This window comes from Tupaia chinensis, unplaced genomic scaffold, assembly GCF_000334495.1.
Source record: "Tupaia chinensis unplaced genomic scaffold, TupChi_1.0 Scaffold000605_1, whole genome shotgun sequence".
Lineage (NCBI taxonomy): Eukaryota > Metazoa > Chordata > Mammalia > Scandentia > Tupaiidae > Tupaia > Tupaia belangeri.
In genome coordinates, this window is record NW_006160123.1 from 2,013,004 (window position 1) to 2,027,385 (window position 14,382).

Genomic DNA, 14,382 nt, shown 5'->3' on the forward strand with positions numbered 1-14,382 from the left:
CTGCTTCCACTTTTCAGGGCGCAGAGCCGAGAGGGGGAGGAAGGAAAGGACCAACAAGAGAGGCTCTCTTGGACTTCTAAACATGACTTTGACAGCCACCACTCAGGTGCAAACCTTGGACTAAACCTGGTCCCTGTTAAAATGACACCATTTATTTACAAATATCTGTACAATTTGAGCGCCAAGTCAGGACCTTGCAGAAACAAAGCAGCAGCCTTCTTTTTGAAGGGCAATTGCAGGCAGCAGTTTTTCCCTGAACCTGTTGGGAGTGAGATGGACATGGACCGATACGCACCATGAGCCAGGCGTAGGGACACTGGCCTTTCTGCTTCTCAGAGAGAACTGAAAACATGTCTAAAACAGCCTCAGGTGCTGCGCACTGAAGCCACACGGGGGAGGGAGTGGGGGCGGAAGTACTGAGACGCACCAAGAAGCCCTGGCTGGTGGGCAGTGTGATGCCGTGGGCCTGGCCGAGTCTGCGCTGTGCTTCATCTTGACGGTACTCACTGAGCAGGCTGCCAGTGAGAAGAGAACATTCCATCTCCCGTGGCGGGTTTTCTCCCTGCTCTGTGCTGTGGCGTCTCCGAATAAAGGTTTCCGCAGCTGTGTGGGGAGGTAGTGGCAAAGTGGCTACAGTGTGATGTGGTTTTAATAAAAATTTTATTACACAGCCATGATATAATCAACACTTATCCAAATCCAAATGATACTAAATACAGATCTACATGGTGGATCAGAATGACTCCGACAAATTATACGGATTCTGTAATTTTATGTCTTTTAAAACCAGAAAGGAAACGAGTCCGAGTTCGTCATGATCAGAGAGGTCCCAGCAGCTCCGGGACTCTGCTGGAGTCCGGGCAAGGTTTAGCAGTCTGTGATTCCGCGTTTACACAATTGTCTATACAGAGTTTCGGGCAATGGACTGTTCAAGTATGTGTGATTTAATGAGTCCATCACCACTCCTCTGCCCAGCCGCACCGTGCTCCAGTTCCCACGTCGCTGTTACTGCCTCGTGTACCCATTTTACAGTCATGATACTTCCTTCAAACCATCCATCGCTGCTTTTTTAAAGAATAAAAAAATGTAAACTAAGTTAAAGCAACACTGAGGCTCTACTAAACCCAGAAGAATGACCAAGCTCATTTTTATGTTGAAATACAACTTCACTCCGTGATTCCCATCGCCCCCCTTCCTTATACAGAAGTAGGGTGAAGAAGTACAAAGCAGAGCTTCTAGATTCCGCTCCCTCTTGGGGAAATCGGCAGCTCTCAGCTGTTTCTTTAGCTTAGTTCTTGGTATATAGTCAGCTGTACTTTGTTCTGAAAAGATTTGTTAAATGCCACTTTTATTTACACTTGGAGCTTTACACCTGAGAATGATTATCAAGCAGTCAGCTTATCTCTTTTCAAACATTTCATAAAGACATACACACCTCTGCTGGCTTCACCCTAGCTGCACAATATATATGCTTACCATATATATATGTATACACACACACAACTGCACATGCTTGGTACATTTGCAACCTACACCTTTTTGTGTTCTCTCTGCACATTCATGTTGCATTTCTCTTAAAAAACAAAACAAAATGTTATTCTTGCCAGAACAGCAAAACAGAATCACTAAGAGACAGGTACACTGGGTGGGGAAAAGACACACTATGCTTGGCCAAGAAGCTGTGGGCTGTACCCATGGACGAGCGAGACACTTCTCTGCCCTCCCTGGTACCTGGCTGTGGCATCCCTCTCACCTGCCAGGACCTGGCCTGCAGGGCAAGGGGCTAAACTGGGGAGTTTCCTCGAGGCAGGAAGGCGATGGGATGGGAAGGACGTGGAGAGGGGAAGTTACACAGCTACAGCAGTCAGGCCTGTTTAGTAAGAAGAATCACATTTAATGAGTTTCTTTCTTGCAGTTTCAGATGCTCAAGTACAGCTGAAAAAAATCTGAAACAGCTATAGACCCATGACAGACTGATACAAAGAGTACTGCATTTTAAAAAATGATAAAAAATCCACACACTTACATACACATACATACAAACACACACTCTCTCTCACTCTCAAATAGACCCCCCCTCCCTCCCCACAAATATACACTTTTTGGAAACTAAGTTGGTTTTGAAAACCCCTCTTCCACAGAGATAGGAAGAAGGGAAGATGAGGAGAGAGGAAGGAGGACTGCAGGTGCCCAGTCCCCACTCCCTCCACAGGGGCAGGTGCCAAATGTTCAATGGTTGGGGCCGAGGCAGCCTGCAGAGACTGCCCAGTGCTGCTGCTATCGCCACCAGAGGCTCCAGCAAGAAGCCCAGCTCCATGGTAATACTGAATGCGTGCAGAGTGGCCAATGAACTGTGCTGGTTTTTTAAAAAATAATAATAAAATAAAAAATAAAAAGAGGGAAAACACAAATCTAAAGGCATGGATAAAGCCCAAGAGAGCCCAGATCCACACTTGGTGGGGCCGGGCGGGAGGACAGGGATGTGGGAGATGGTGCAGACAGGGGAGGTCTATACAGCAAATGGTTTATATTACAGATGACTGGCAGTTTCGAGTCTCTTCCCAGTTCTGCTGTTCCAGCCCAAAGAGGGCAGATCAAAGGAAAAGAGGAAAGGCGGGACACTGTGATGGGCATGCGGGGTTGGAGCAGCAGGCTGGGTGTGCTCAAATGAGCCCCCGTCGCTTTTTGTAGTCTTCCAAGTTCAGAGATCTCCTCGGAGCCCCATCCTTGGCCGGTGGAGCCTTGGAAGTGATGGCCAAAGCCTTGGACTCTGCGGGAAAGAAGGGCAGGTTGGCGGCTGGGTCCCTACGAGTCTTCCAGTCTTCATCCTCAGGCAGCCTGGTCGTGGCCTTAGCCCCTCTCACCCTGCAGCCTGTCTTACCTCAGCCTCAGGAGCCTCGAATGAGTAGATATCCCCATGTTCCCTGGAACTCAGGCCCCCTTGCTGGCCGAGAGGGCCCTGGACCCATCTGGTCCTCGGCCATCAGCACTCCCCATCCCCTCGCATACCTGAGCTGGGAACTTGTAAATCAATCTTCACATCGAAATCATGTACTTTGAACAGGTCTTCGGAGAGGTCACTGGCTGACTTAGAATTCAAATCTTTATCTTTTCCCTGACCCTGCAATGCAAAGAGGAAACCTAATTAAAAATGCATAAACGCAAGTGGATTTCAAGAGGCAGCCGTCACTAATGGAAACAGTTCACTAGATTTTCCTACTAAAGCCCTTTTCTGATTTCTTTTCTCAGAGAGATGGAGCATGGAGAGGCCACAAAGAGCTTTCTCTTCTGCAGTCTGAAAACGAAGATGCGAAGGCTCATGTCTGTGCTATGAGAGCAGAAAGGGTGGGCTAAAGACAACAGGCCCCCCCCCTTTTTCCTTTTACTTTTTATTTATTTTTAAAGTTTTTACCATAGAATTGGGGCCCAGCAGGTGGCATGGTGGTTGAGGTGCTGGACGCTCCCACATAGGAGACCACAGTTCGTGTCCTGGACCTGGTGGCTTGCTTTCTCAGTTTCCCTCTTTCTCTCTCTCTCTTGTCAAATTAAAATAAGTGAATGAATAAATAAAATTAAATAATTCTTTTAAAAAATATGTGAGCATTCACCAGAGAGAGACAGAGAAAGTAAAAAATCATCCCTTGGGGGAATGGCCACTCTGCAATCCCTCCTCCTTCACTCTCCTCTTGGGACTTTGGGCACACATGCACACACGCTCAGTATGATTCTTAAGCTCTTGGGCCCAGGGTTCTACCATGAAGCTGGCTATGTGGGATCTAGCACCTTAACCTCCACACCACCTGCTGGCCCAACAGGCCACTCTCTTTTTTTTTTAAAGAATGATTTCATTTAACCACCTACTTATTTTTTATTTTGACCAGAGAGGACAACGTGAGAGAGAGGGAAAGTGAGAAAGCAAGCTGTCAGGTCCGGTATTTGAACCGCAGTTGGCCATGTGGGAGTCCAACGCCCTTAACCTCCATGTCACCTGCTGGCCCCACCAACAGGCTGCCTTGTAACCCACCAAGTCGGGGTCGGAGTTCTTGGAGCACTGATGGCTTCACAGGAAAAAGCCTTACTTGGGCAGAAAACGCTTCTACATGGCAGTTTCTCGCAGTTTTTTTTTTTTGGATGTGTTTTCAAAGAGCTCTTACTTTTACAATCATTTGATCCAATTATCCTGAGAGGTAGGTAGAAGATACTATTATCCCCACCTTGCTTATGAGAAATTGTGGCACAGAGGTCTAAAAGTTGCTGAAAGACAAGGCCCTTTTAGTTAAGTAGCGGTGTTGGTAGAGAACGCAGGTTGTCTGGTCCAGATTCAGTAGCTGTTGGTGTAACTGAGATGGAGAAAGGGCTTCAAGTGGGCTCAATGTTCTTCCAGGTGCAAACATCAAGCTCAAACAGGTAAGAGGCTTGCTCAGTGCCCGGCCAGCAGCCTCGTCAGCAGCCCACCAGGGGTCCCTGCACTTGCCTTGCTCATTTCCTTTGGAGCATCTGGCAATACTCCAGAACCGTATTTTGCATTCAGCTGGGCCAAGATGGCGGCCTGAACAGCTGGGTCTCTGGACTGAGAGAGAAAGTAAGTTATTGTAGAGACTGCTCAACACTCGACTCCTACTGCCAGGTTCTCCCCACCTACCACCACTAATCCCAAGTACCACGGTGGACCCTTCAGCAGTCAGTGGGGTTCTCTTCTAAGCAGCCAAAAAGGACAAGTAAGAGCATTAAAGCCCAGCAAAGCCCGAGCTAGGGACGGATCGCTGCAGTCTACTGCCCTGGAAACCCACCCTGGTACAGGGGGCTGCTGGTCCTTGGGTTTTTACAAATCCATGCCAGGTTTTCTCTACCTGTATGCCCTATAGCAAGTTAAAAAAGGAAGCGTCCAGACCCAGGAGCTTGAGGCAAGCAAATCCCAGCTAAGAAAACATTATTTTTAACTTCTTTATTAATTTCCTAATGGAATTCATTTTATGTCCTAGAATCTAGGTCCTCACTAAAACTGTCCTCTTTAAGCACTCACATTAGAAACAATGGTAGGTTTGCACTGCCGCCTGGTAAAGGGATCCATCTGTTGGTTTTTCATGTTGTGACTTTCAGCCTGAAACCGAGAGCATGCATTACAGAACTGTCTCCTTCCCGCTCCTCCCACTCCTCTCATTCACCATAAGCTGGCACATGCGTAACAGTCTTTGCAAGGGACTGAAACAAAATCAAACTCTAGCAAGATGTAGAAAAGATTTCCCATTATTTTGTTAAAGAAATGTTCAGTGATCCAGATGCACTTGTCTTACTCACCACAAGGGCCTTCTCAGACTCCACGATGTTCCACTCCCGGTTCCGCTGGTTGATGTAACTGTAGGGTGAGTAAGAGGGGTGAGTCAGTGGGCTGTGAGAGGAGGCAGGGAGCCATTGAGCCTTGACCCTGGGGAGCTGTGAAGCCAGTGCAGTGCGGCACAGGGCGCCCAAGGTCACAAACTCTCCTGGTAATTTCGGCCAAGGTATGTGGGCCAAAGATAGAGGTGTGACCCAAACAGGCTCGGTAACACACCTGATGGCAGATATGTTCTTTGTTCGCTGGCGGTCCAGGGCCTCTGCCCGCTCCTCCAGCTCGTTCAGCTGGTCTTGAATTTGTTTGGCCTTGTCCTGATCTCCCAGGTCCTCGGCCATGGCCTGCACACACAGAGAGGCATGAGCTCTTGGCTACAAATGGCTCTGGATCCCACACGGGTCAGATATCCCATGTAGATGTGAAGGAATATAGAAGAAGTACTTCACAAAGAACGGGAATAATTTTTAGTAGTAAGAGCACCTTCCCATATGGCTCGAGACGCCTGGTGGCAGTGATAGGTAACATTAACCTTAGAAGCCAGACCCTCTATGGCTCAATGAAGCTCCGTAACAAGGCTCACCCCATCCTGGTGTGAAGAACAGAAAACCACCAACCACAGCTGGGCTTGACAGAATCAGTATGTTAGACCCAATGCTGACTTCTACCCTGGGGTCTATTTCATTATACATGAAACTAAAGTGCCTAGGAAGTAAGGAGAATTAAACAAATCAAACATGATCCGCTTCAATTTATAGAAACGGCCAAGGAATGCCCAGGTGCCAAGAATGCACTGTATTGCTTCTAGTCAAGCCTAGAATTTCCTCCCAATCCTGCCACCATTATCTTGTCAGAGGATGAACAAGTTTGGTTTCCACACTTCCTTACAGGGTGGGGAAAGAGGCTTGTGAGCAAGTCCTTACCTTTTCCTTTAGCAGCTGAGTCTTCTTCATAGCATAGTTGGGTGGAGCTTTTCTGAACCTTTCTTTCTCTTTTACAATCTGTACCAGAGAGGAGATACCAGCAGTGAGGTCTTCCTAAGCTACTTTTGCAGGCAGGCTAAGCGAGCCCATTTTGGAGGCAAGCAGCTAGTTAAAAGGGGGCTGCTCCTCCTACAGCAGTGCCACGCCCAAGAGAGTTCACTGCAAGGGTACTATGCTGCTTCTGGAGTCACCGAGATTCTTCTGGGACAGTCTGAAGGAACATGCACCAATTAACGCAGTGCCATGCCCGAGAAAGAGAGTTCACTGCAAGGGGTACTATGCTGCTTCTGGAGTCACCGAGATTCTTCTGGGACAGTCTGAAGGAACATGCACCAATTAACAGCAGCAGCCCAAGGGCCTGGTACTGTAAGGCTAGCCACGGTCCAAGAGAACAGAGATCAAAGAATTTTACCAAAATGTTTTAAAGAAAGAAAACTCTTGAAGGCCAGATCCCTGAACCCTGAATACATTTAATCTATGACTTTAGGTGCGAATGTACAGAGAAAAGTTTGATGAAGTATAAATAATAAGGTAGCAATTTCATGCACAGCTCAAAATGGGGAAAGAAAATCATGATCTTCTCTAAACAATGGTTCTTTTAAGACCCTCCAGGCTCTGGGGTACTAGGTTTCTTACCTCTTCAATGTCCTGATCATTAAATTTATAATTAAGAGCTTCTTTAATAGATAATTCCTTCTTATTGATTTCATCTAAAGTGGGCAACTGCATGCCAGCAGAGAACATCTGGACCAAAACATGAGAAAAGATAAGTTAGGGACTGTGGAAAAGAAACGCTGTCAGTATTCACGAAAAACTGTTAGGCAGTCTCTAGCTACTCACCGCTTCTTTCCACTTCATGAATTCACTTTCAGTGAATTCTTGGTTTGAGACAAACTCTAGGCGGAATACTCGCTGGTCGTTGCCATGCCTACACAGAAAAGAAACAGCAGCTCCAAGATTTGCGTGCTGACTGCAGACCAGCAAAGCACCCCTCCAGTGTGTGCACTGCCCACCTCTGGGGTTCTTAAGCTTGGCTCTCTTTAGAACCATACTGAACCATTATAAAAATTCCAATGCTAAAACACCACCCTGGAGCAAGCGAATCCCAATCTCTGGGAGTAAGAACCAGGGACTGGAATTAAAAACAGACCAAAACAAAACCACCCTCTCAGTTTGTTTCAATGGGCAGCCAGGGTTGAGAATCATGAAGTTAGCACTGGAAAGCAAGAGACTTAGCCAATGCTTCCAAAAGTTAATTAACAATGAAACAGGTCACAATCAACATGAAGACTACGCAAAGTTATGTATTCATCTGAATGAATGACACACAACACTACTCCCTACCGGGGAAGAACACGGTCTTCCTCCTGCTGGCAAAGCCAAGTGACTCAGTGCCATTCCCTAGGGGGTCTCTGCTTCTCACAGCCACTCCCTACATCCATCTAGCTCTTTTTAAACAGGCCAGAGGAGGTGAGAGGGTGGGAGAGGGGAACGGAGACACCATGGAGACCAAGTTGGGCCATGGGAAAACCGTGTCTACTACCCACTGCCGTGTAAGCCTGGTAGACTCCTCCTGTTTCTCCTATACGGGGTCTAATACTCGGGCTCTGGGGGCAGGGATTTGTATGCGACTGTTTTGGTCTCTCCTTTATCTCGATGCCGAGAACAGTGCCCAGCACACGGTAGACCTTGAGTAAATAATTGTTGAGTGAATGACATACTCATTTCCCTGAAGCAAACCGAGTCCAGAAAGGTACCCGACTTGTCACAGATGAGGCTGGCAGAGGAACCGAGCCAGGACCAGAAGCCAGCCTCCTGATGATTAGCACAAGAAAACGCCTCCAGGCTCTGGGAAGGGTCTCCCAGGGTCCGGCATTTTCTTTCGACATGTCCTGCAGCTTCCTATCCCTGGTGCCCACTGTGGCAGAGGATGTCCCTACAGGCAAAGGTGGAATACAAGTTTCCCTCCAAGTGCCTTTGGGGACAGCATTAACTATGTTCACTGTAACACAAAGAACCCACACTGGGAATCGAAGCCCAAACAGCAGTGCCTGTTTGATGCGGGAGCAGAAGCAGCCATGGAAGCACCTCTCACCGTAGTTGTAGCCCTTTGTTTGTTCTCGTGCCTCCAAGCTGGTAAACTTTGGCTGTTTCCACAACACCTGTGATCTCAGCAACCTACGTGAAAGGACAGACACTAGTTAAAAACAAGCCTTTTTGGGGCCAACAGGTGGCCTGGTGGTTAAGGTGCCAGATTCCTACACTGCCTATCAGTTCGAGCCCATGGACCTGGTGGCTTGAAAATCATGCCGGGTTCATGTATGTCTGCCCAAAATCCCAAGAAGGAACTGCGGTGTGGCCATCTCCCTTGGGGATGGGATGATTTCTCACTTTCTCTGTGTCTGGTTGAGTGCCTGTGCCCTGTGGTAAAAACCTAGCCTTATCAGGAGCAGCTATGGTGCCACAGGTTGTAGGGCACTGCAGTGTAGGTTAGGGCCACTGGGAGGCTGATGTTGGATCCTGGATAGACCTGAACAAGCTGGGTGTGGTGTGTACCTGAAATCCCAGAGAACTAGGAGACTGGGCAGAGGATCCCAATGGGTCAAATACACTTCTCTCTCTCAATCTTCTCTTCCTTCCCTTCTCCTATGCTCTCTAATTAAAAACAAAACAGACAGAGCCTTTCAGAGCTCCTCACACCAGTTCTTCTTTGCCTCTACCTACCTGAATGCAGACAAATGACGCTGTGCTGAGAGGACCCCACAACTGCCCAGTGTAAGAAAGCTCCAGGAGAGGGGCTGGCAGGTGGCATGATGGTTAAAGGCGCTAGATTCCCACATGGCCGACCGTGGTTCAAGTCCTGGATCCGGCGGCTTGCTTTCTCACTCTCTCTCCCCCTCTCTCTCTCACTCTGTCCCTCTCTGGTCAAATTGAAATAAACAAATGAATAAATAATAAATAAAGTTAAATAAAATAATTATTTGAAAAAAAAAAAAAAGAAAGCTTCAGGAGAAGACACTGTTAGTCTAGGTGGTCTGTTAGAAGTTTTTCCTCTGGGGCTGGCAGGTGGTATGGTGGTTAAGGGTACCAGATTTCCACAGGGCCAAATGTGGTTCAAGTCCTGGACCTAGCGGCTTACTTTCTTGCTCTCTCTCTCTCTCACTGTTCCTCTCTAGTTAAATTTAAATAATTAACGTTCAATAAAATCTATTTATTATTATTATTATTTTTTTTTATTTATTTTTTTGAGAGGTTTTCGCTATAGGGTGTGTGCGCTCGCCAGAAAGACAGAGACAGAGAGACGGAAAGTGAGAAATCACCCACCAGGGGGGATGGCCACGCCACAATCCCTTCTCCTCCATTCTTCTCTCAGGATCTTGTGCATGCACGCACACGCACCTGGCTTGAGTTTAAGCCACCAGGTTGACTACATGGCAGTCCAGTGACATAGCCATTATGCTAACTGCTGGTACCAAGAAAATAATTCTTTTTTTTTTTGAAGAGGTTTTTGCTATAGGGCGCATACGTTTGCCAGAAAGACAGAGAGAGACATAGAGACAGGAAGCGAGAAATCACCCCCCGGGGGGATGGCCACGCCGCAATCCCTTCTCCTCCATTCTCCTCTCGGGATCTTGGGCACGCACGCACACACATGCGCCCAGCGTGAGTTAAAGCCACCAGGTCCAGGACTCGAACCGCGGTCGCCTTCGTGGGAGTCCAGCGATATAGCCATTAGCTAACTGCTGGTTCCCCCTAATAAAATAATTCTTTAAAAACAAAAAGTTTTTCCTCCAAGGTTAGCGGGTAGTAAGGTGGTAAGGTCCTAGACTCCCACACAGTAGATGATAGTTCAAGTCCCAGACCTGGCAGCTTGCTTTCTTATGGTCCCCCTCTTTCTCTCTCTCTGGTAAATTGAATAAATACATAAAATAAAATAAATAACTTATGGAGCTGGGAGGTGGTGTAGTGGTTGAGGCACTAGATTCCCACATGGTCGACTATGGCTTAAGTCCCAGGCCTGGTGGCTCTCAACTTACACTGGGCATGTGTGCATATGTGCCCAAAATCCCAGAAGAAGGGACTGTGGCACGGTCATCCTCCTGGGAGGAGATTTCTCGCTTTTTCTCTCTCTGTCTCTCAGGCTAGCACACGTGCCCTATGGCAAAAAGTCTCTCTCTTAAAAAACCCAAATTTGGGGCCAGCAGGTGGTGTGGTGGTTAAGGTGCTGGACATTCCCATATGGCAACCACGGTCCGAGTCCTGTTGGCCTGCTTTATCACTTTCTCTCTCTCTCTCTGCTTATCTCTCTGGTCAAATGAAAATAAACGAACGCATAAAATAAAATTAAATAATTCTACAAAACTCCCCAAACCCCAAATTCTTTAAAAAAAAAAATAAACAATAAACAGCCTGGAACAAAACAAACACAACACAGCAGAAAAATCACAGAGCTGTTAAAGTGATTCAGACTACAGAGGCACTGCTGGAATATCTATAAAAGCCTGACAGCTAAAGCTTTCTTTTTTCTTTCTTTCTTTCTTTTTTTGGTTATAGAGTGTGTACATCCACCAGAGAGGAGAGAGCCTTCTCCAGTAAAGGCACAAGCCACTGTACACAGACTTTTGTTTTTGACCTCAATACAGTCTTCTGGTCTGTAAGTCACTTTGTATGTAACACGGCAATTTTTCATTCATTTGCTTTTCATATGAATAAATCTTTTAGCTTATGTAACATCCATTTTAAAATTCCTTTTTAAAAAATATTTCTGCCATAGGGCACATGTGCTCACCAGAGACAGAGATGAGGGCAGGGGGAGAAAGGGAGGAGAAAGTGAGAAATCACCCCTTGGGGTGATGGTCACAACGCAATCCTTTCTCCTCCATTTTCTTGTTGGGATTTTGGGTATGTGCATGTGTTTTTCAAGCTGCTGGCTACGGGACTCCAACCACCACGCCACCTGCTGGCTCCAGCCATAAATACTTTATGTCTCCATTCTCTCTTTTATACTCAAGGAGGATAGAGAAAATTATTCTAAATCCAAACCCACCAGGCCCTTGGGCTCCAACTACTTTCCCTGGCTGCAGGTCATGAATGACAGCCCATCACTTCAGTTTGTCTTTGTGTAGCATCGGAGTCTATTTTTCACTCAAATGGTGGAAGAAGTATGACAACGTCGTTCAGTAGTTTCTATCCCCAGTTGAGAACCATATTTAAAATGTGGATAATTACTCCAGGAAAGAAATACCAACCCGATAAACTGGTTTGCTGTTGTGGTTTCCAATTCCAATTCGGACAAAACATCCCGTGACTGTTTTAGCAAAGAAGGGCATGTGACACCAACGTTCTAGCTTATGCCGTGACAATCGAACCCGATTCAATTCTTCAGGTAAGGAGACTGGTTGTGATTTTGGAGGGATCTCTTCTTTCCTATGAGAAAAGTGTTCATCATAAAAACAGAAAATAAAAATATCAACTTCTCAAAACATAACTCAACTGAAGAAGTACATGTGATTAACCCAGTAGGAGAAATAAACGAAGCACTAGAAACGCTTGAGTTGTAACAGAATCCTATTCCTAACCAGCCATGGAACTGTCCTGAAGGAGGCTGTCGTCCAGACAACCTATCAGAGGAAGAAAACGAACAAACGCTCAGGCCAATCTGAGGGAGGCATGAAGACAGCTCCTACCTCCCAGGCCCAGATGAAATGCCCAAGGTTACAGGGCCTTGGGCCTAGGAGGCAGAGACAGAGGAAATAAATGACCTGCTGGTCAGTGCAGCAGGTTAGGTTAGAACCCAACCAAAGCTCACAGCTTACGCAGGGAGACTTCAGACGCTATGCTAAGACTTTCCTCAAAGAACCCACTCATCTTTTTTTTTCTTTAAAGAATTGTTTTATTTAACTTATTTTTATGTACGTATGCATATATTTTAATTTGAACAGAGAGGGACCGAATGAGAGGGAGAGAGAGAAAGTGAGAAAGGAAGCTGCCAGGTCAGATACTCGAACCACAGTCGACCACATGTGAGTCTAGCGCCCTTAACCTCCATGCTACCTGCCAGCCCTGAACCTCCTCATCTTATCCCCTAGATCAAAATTAAAACACTTACTCCTCCTCTTCATCAGACGACGACGTCCGGGATGAGCGGTCTGACTTCTCACTGGACTTGTCATCCTCTTCCTCTTCCTCATCGTCAGAGTAGACCTCACTGGTTTTTAATGGCTGTTTTTTGGCAAGCAGCTCAGCTACAAAGAGAAGTGAAATATTTAATGAGGTACTCTGAATGAGAAACCAAAACATCTTCATCCTTGAAAAAGAACTGAAGGGGCCAGCAGGTGGTGTGAGAGTTAAGGTGTTGAACTCTGACCCAGCCAACTGCAGCTTGAGTTCTTAAAAAAAAGAAAAAGAAAAAGAAATTGCCGGACTCGGACTGTAGTTGACTAGGTGAGAGTTGAGCAATGTAACCATTATGCCATCTGCGGATTAATTAATTAATTAATCTATCTATTTATTTATTTAAATTTGACCAAAGAGGGACAGAGTGAGAAAGAAAGAGGGAAAGTGAGAAAGCAAGACACCAGGTCTGGGACTCAAACCGTGGGCGAGAGTTCAGCGCCCTTAACCACAGTATCACCTGCTGGTCCCCCTCCCGTTCTTTTTTTTTTTTTTCAATAATTATCTAATTTTATTTATTCATTCATTTATTTAAATTTGGCCAGAGAGAGACACAGAAAGCGAGAGAGAGAGAAAGTGAGAAAGCAAGCCACCAGGTCTGTCTGGGACTCAAACCGTGGTTGGCCATGTGGGAGTGTCCGGCACCTTAACCACCATGCCACCTGCTGGTCCCGTTCTTTTTAAAAAAGAAAAAGAACGGAAACATGGAAGAGAATTCAAATAGATAGCTCTATCCTCTCTCTGGCCTGTATTATGAGTTAAATTAGTGAGTTGAAGTGTGTGTGCGTGCACTTTTTGTTGTTGTTGTTGTTTTTAAGAGATTTTTTTTTTATAAGGCATGTGCATACACCAGAGAGACAGAAAGTGAGAAATGGTCATGCTGCAATCCCTTCTCCATTTTCCTCTTGGGATTTTGGGCATGCACAAGCGCCTGGCATGAGTTTCAAGCCACTAGGTCTGGAACCTGAACTGTGGTTGGACAAATTGGAGTCCAGTAACTTAACCACCACACCACCTGCTGACCCCCAGAGTAGTCTTTCAGTTGCCAAACATCAGGCTCCACAGACAAAAAAAGGAGGGAAAAAAATGGCTGAAGGGGACCAGCAGTTGGTGTAATGACTATGATGCTGGACTCCCATGTAGTCAGCCATGGTTCAAGTCCCAGACCCAGTGGCTTAAACTCACACCAGGCGCGTGTGCATGTGTGCCCAAGATCACAAGAGGAGAGTGGAGAAGAAGAGACTGTGGCATGGCCAAACCCCCTGGGGGATGATTTCTTACTTTCTGTCTCTCTGTCTTTCTGGTGAGTGTACGTGCTCTTCAGCAAAAACCTCTCCAAAAAAAAAAAAAACAGCTGAAGATTGTTAGTAAGTGGGAACCAGCAGTTAGCGTAATAGCTATGTCACTGGACTCCCATGTAGTCGACTGCAATTCACATCCCGGAACCAGTGGCTTAAAACTCACGCCGGGCGCGTGTGCGTGCATGCCCAAGATCCCGAGAGGAGAGTGGAGGAGAAGGGATTGTGGTGTGACCATCCCCCCTGGGGGGTGATTTCTCGCTTTCTGTCTCTATGTCTCTTTCTGTCTGTCTGGCGAGTGCACGCGCCCTATAGCGAAAATCTCTCCCCCCGCCCCCAAAAAAAGACTATTAGTAAGTGGGTGGAACAATCACTAATACTACCAATAGTTGTCTTTTATTGCAGTCAAAATACCTGAAGATGCATAGAAAAAGGAAAAAAAACTCATGATGTCTTCAGAAACTTGGAAAGAAACTTTATTTTGAATTTTAAAAAAGAATTATTTATTTAATTTAATTATTATCATTATTTGTTCGTTTGCTATAGGGCACATGTGCTCACCAGAGAGAGAGAGAGACAGAGAGAGAGAAAGCAAGCC

The 14,382-nt window shown here is 46.3% G+C and overlaps 1 protein-coding gene across 1 annotated transcript in view; it reads right to left on the reverse strand.

Moving 5' to 3' along the window:
- Positions 1-643: 643 nt before the first annotated feature.
- RTF1 (RTF1 homolog, Paf1/RNA polymerase II complex component) overlaps positions 644-14,382 on the reverse strand; it is a 51,067-nt gene continuing 37,328 nt past the window's right edge. The window contains exons 6-17 of the mRNA XM_027775817.1: positions 12,422-12,557; positions 11,562-11,739; positions 8,408-8,490; positions 7,153-7,240; positions 6,949-7,056; positions 6,253-6,330; positions 5,552-5,673; positions 5,299-5,356; positions 5,024-5,101; positions 4,475-4,570; positions 3,010-3,121; positions 644-2,770 (exon numbers count right to left, since the gene is read on the reverse strand). Coding sequence (XP_027631618.1) covers positions 2,664-2,770; positions 3,010-3,121; positions 4,475-4,570; positions 5,024-5,101; positions 5,299-5,356; positions 5,552-5,673; positions 6,253-6,330; positions 6,949-7,056; positions 7,153-7,240; positions 8,408-8,490; positions 11,562-11,739; positions 12,422-12,557 — 1,244 coding nt within the window. The 3' untranslated portion in view covers positions 644-2,663. The remainder of the gene's footprint in view (positions 2,771-3,009; positions 3,122-4,474; positions 4,571-5,023; positions 5,102-5,298; positions 5,357-5,551; positions 5,674-6,252; positions 6,331-6,948; positions 7,057-7,152; positions 7,241-8,407; positions 8,491-11,561; positions 11,740-12,421; positions 12,558-14,382) is intronic.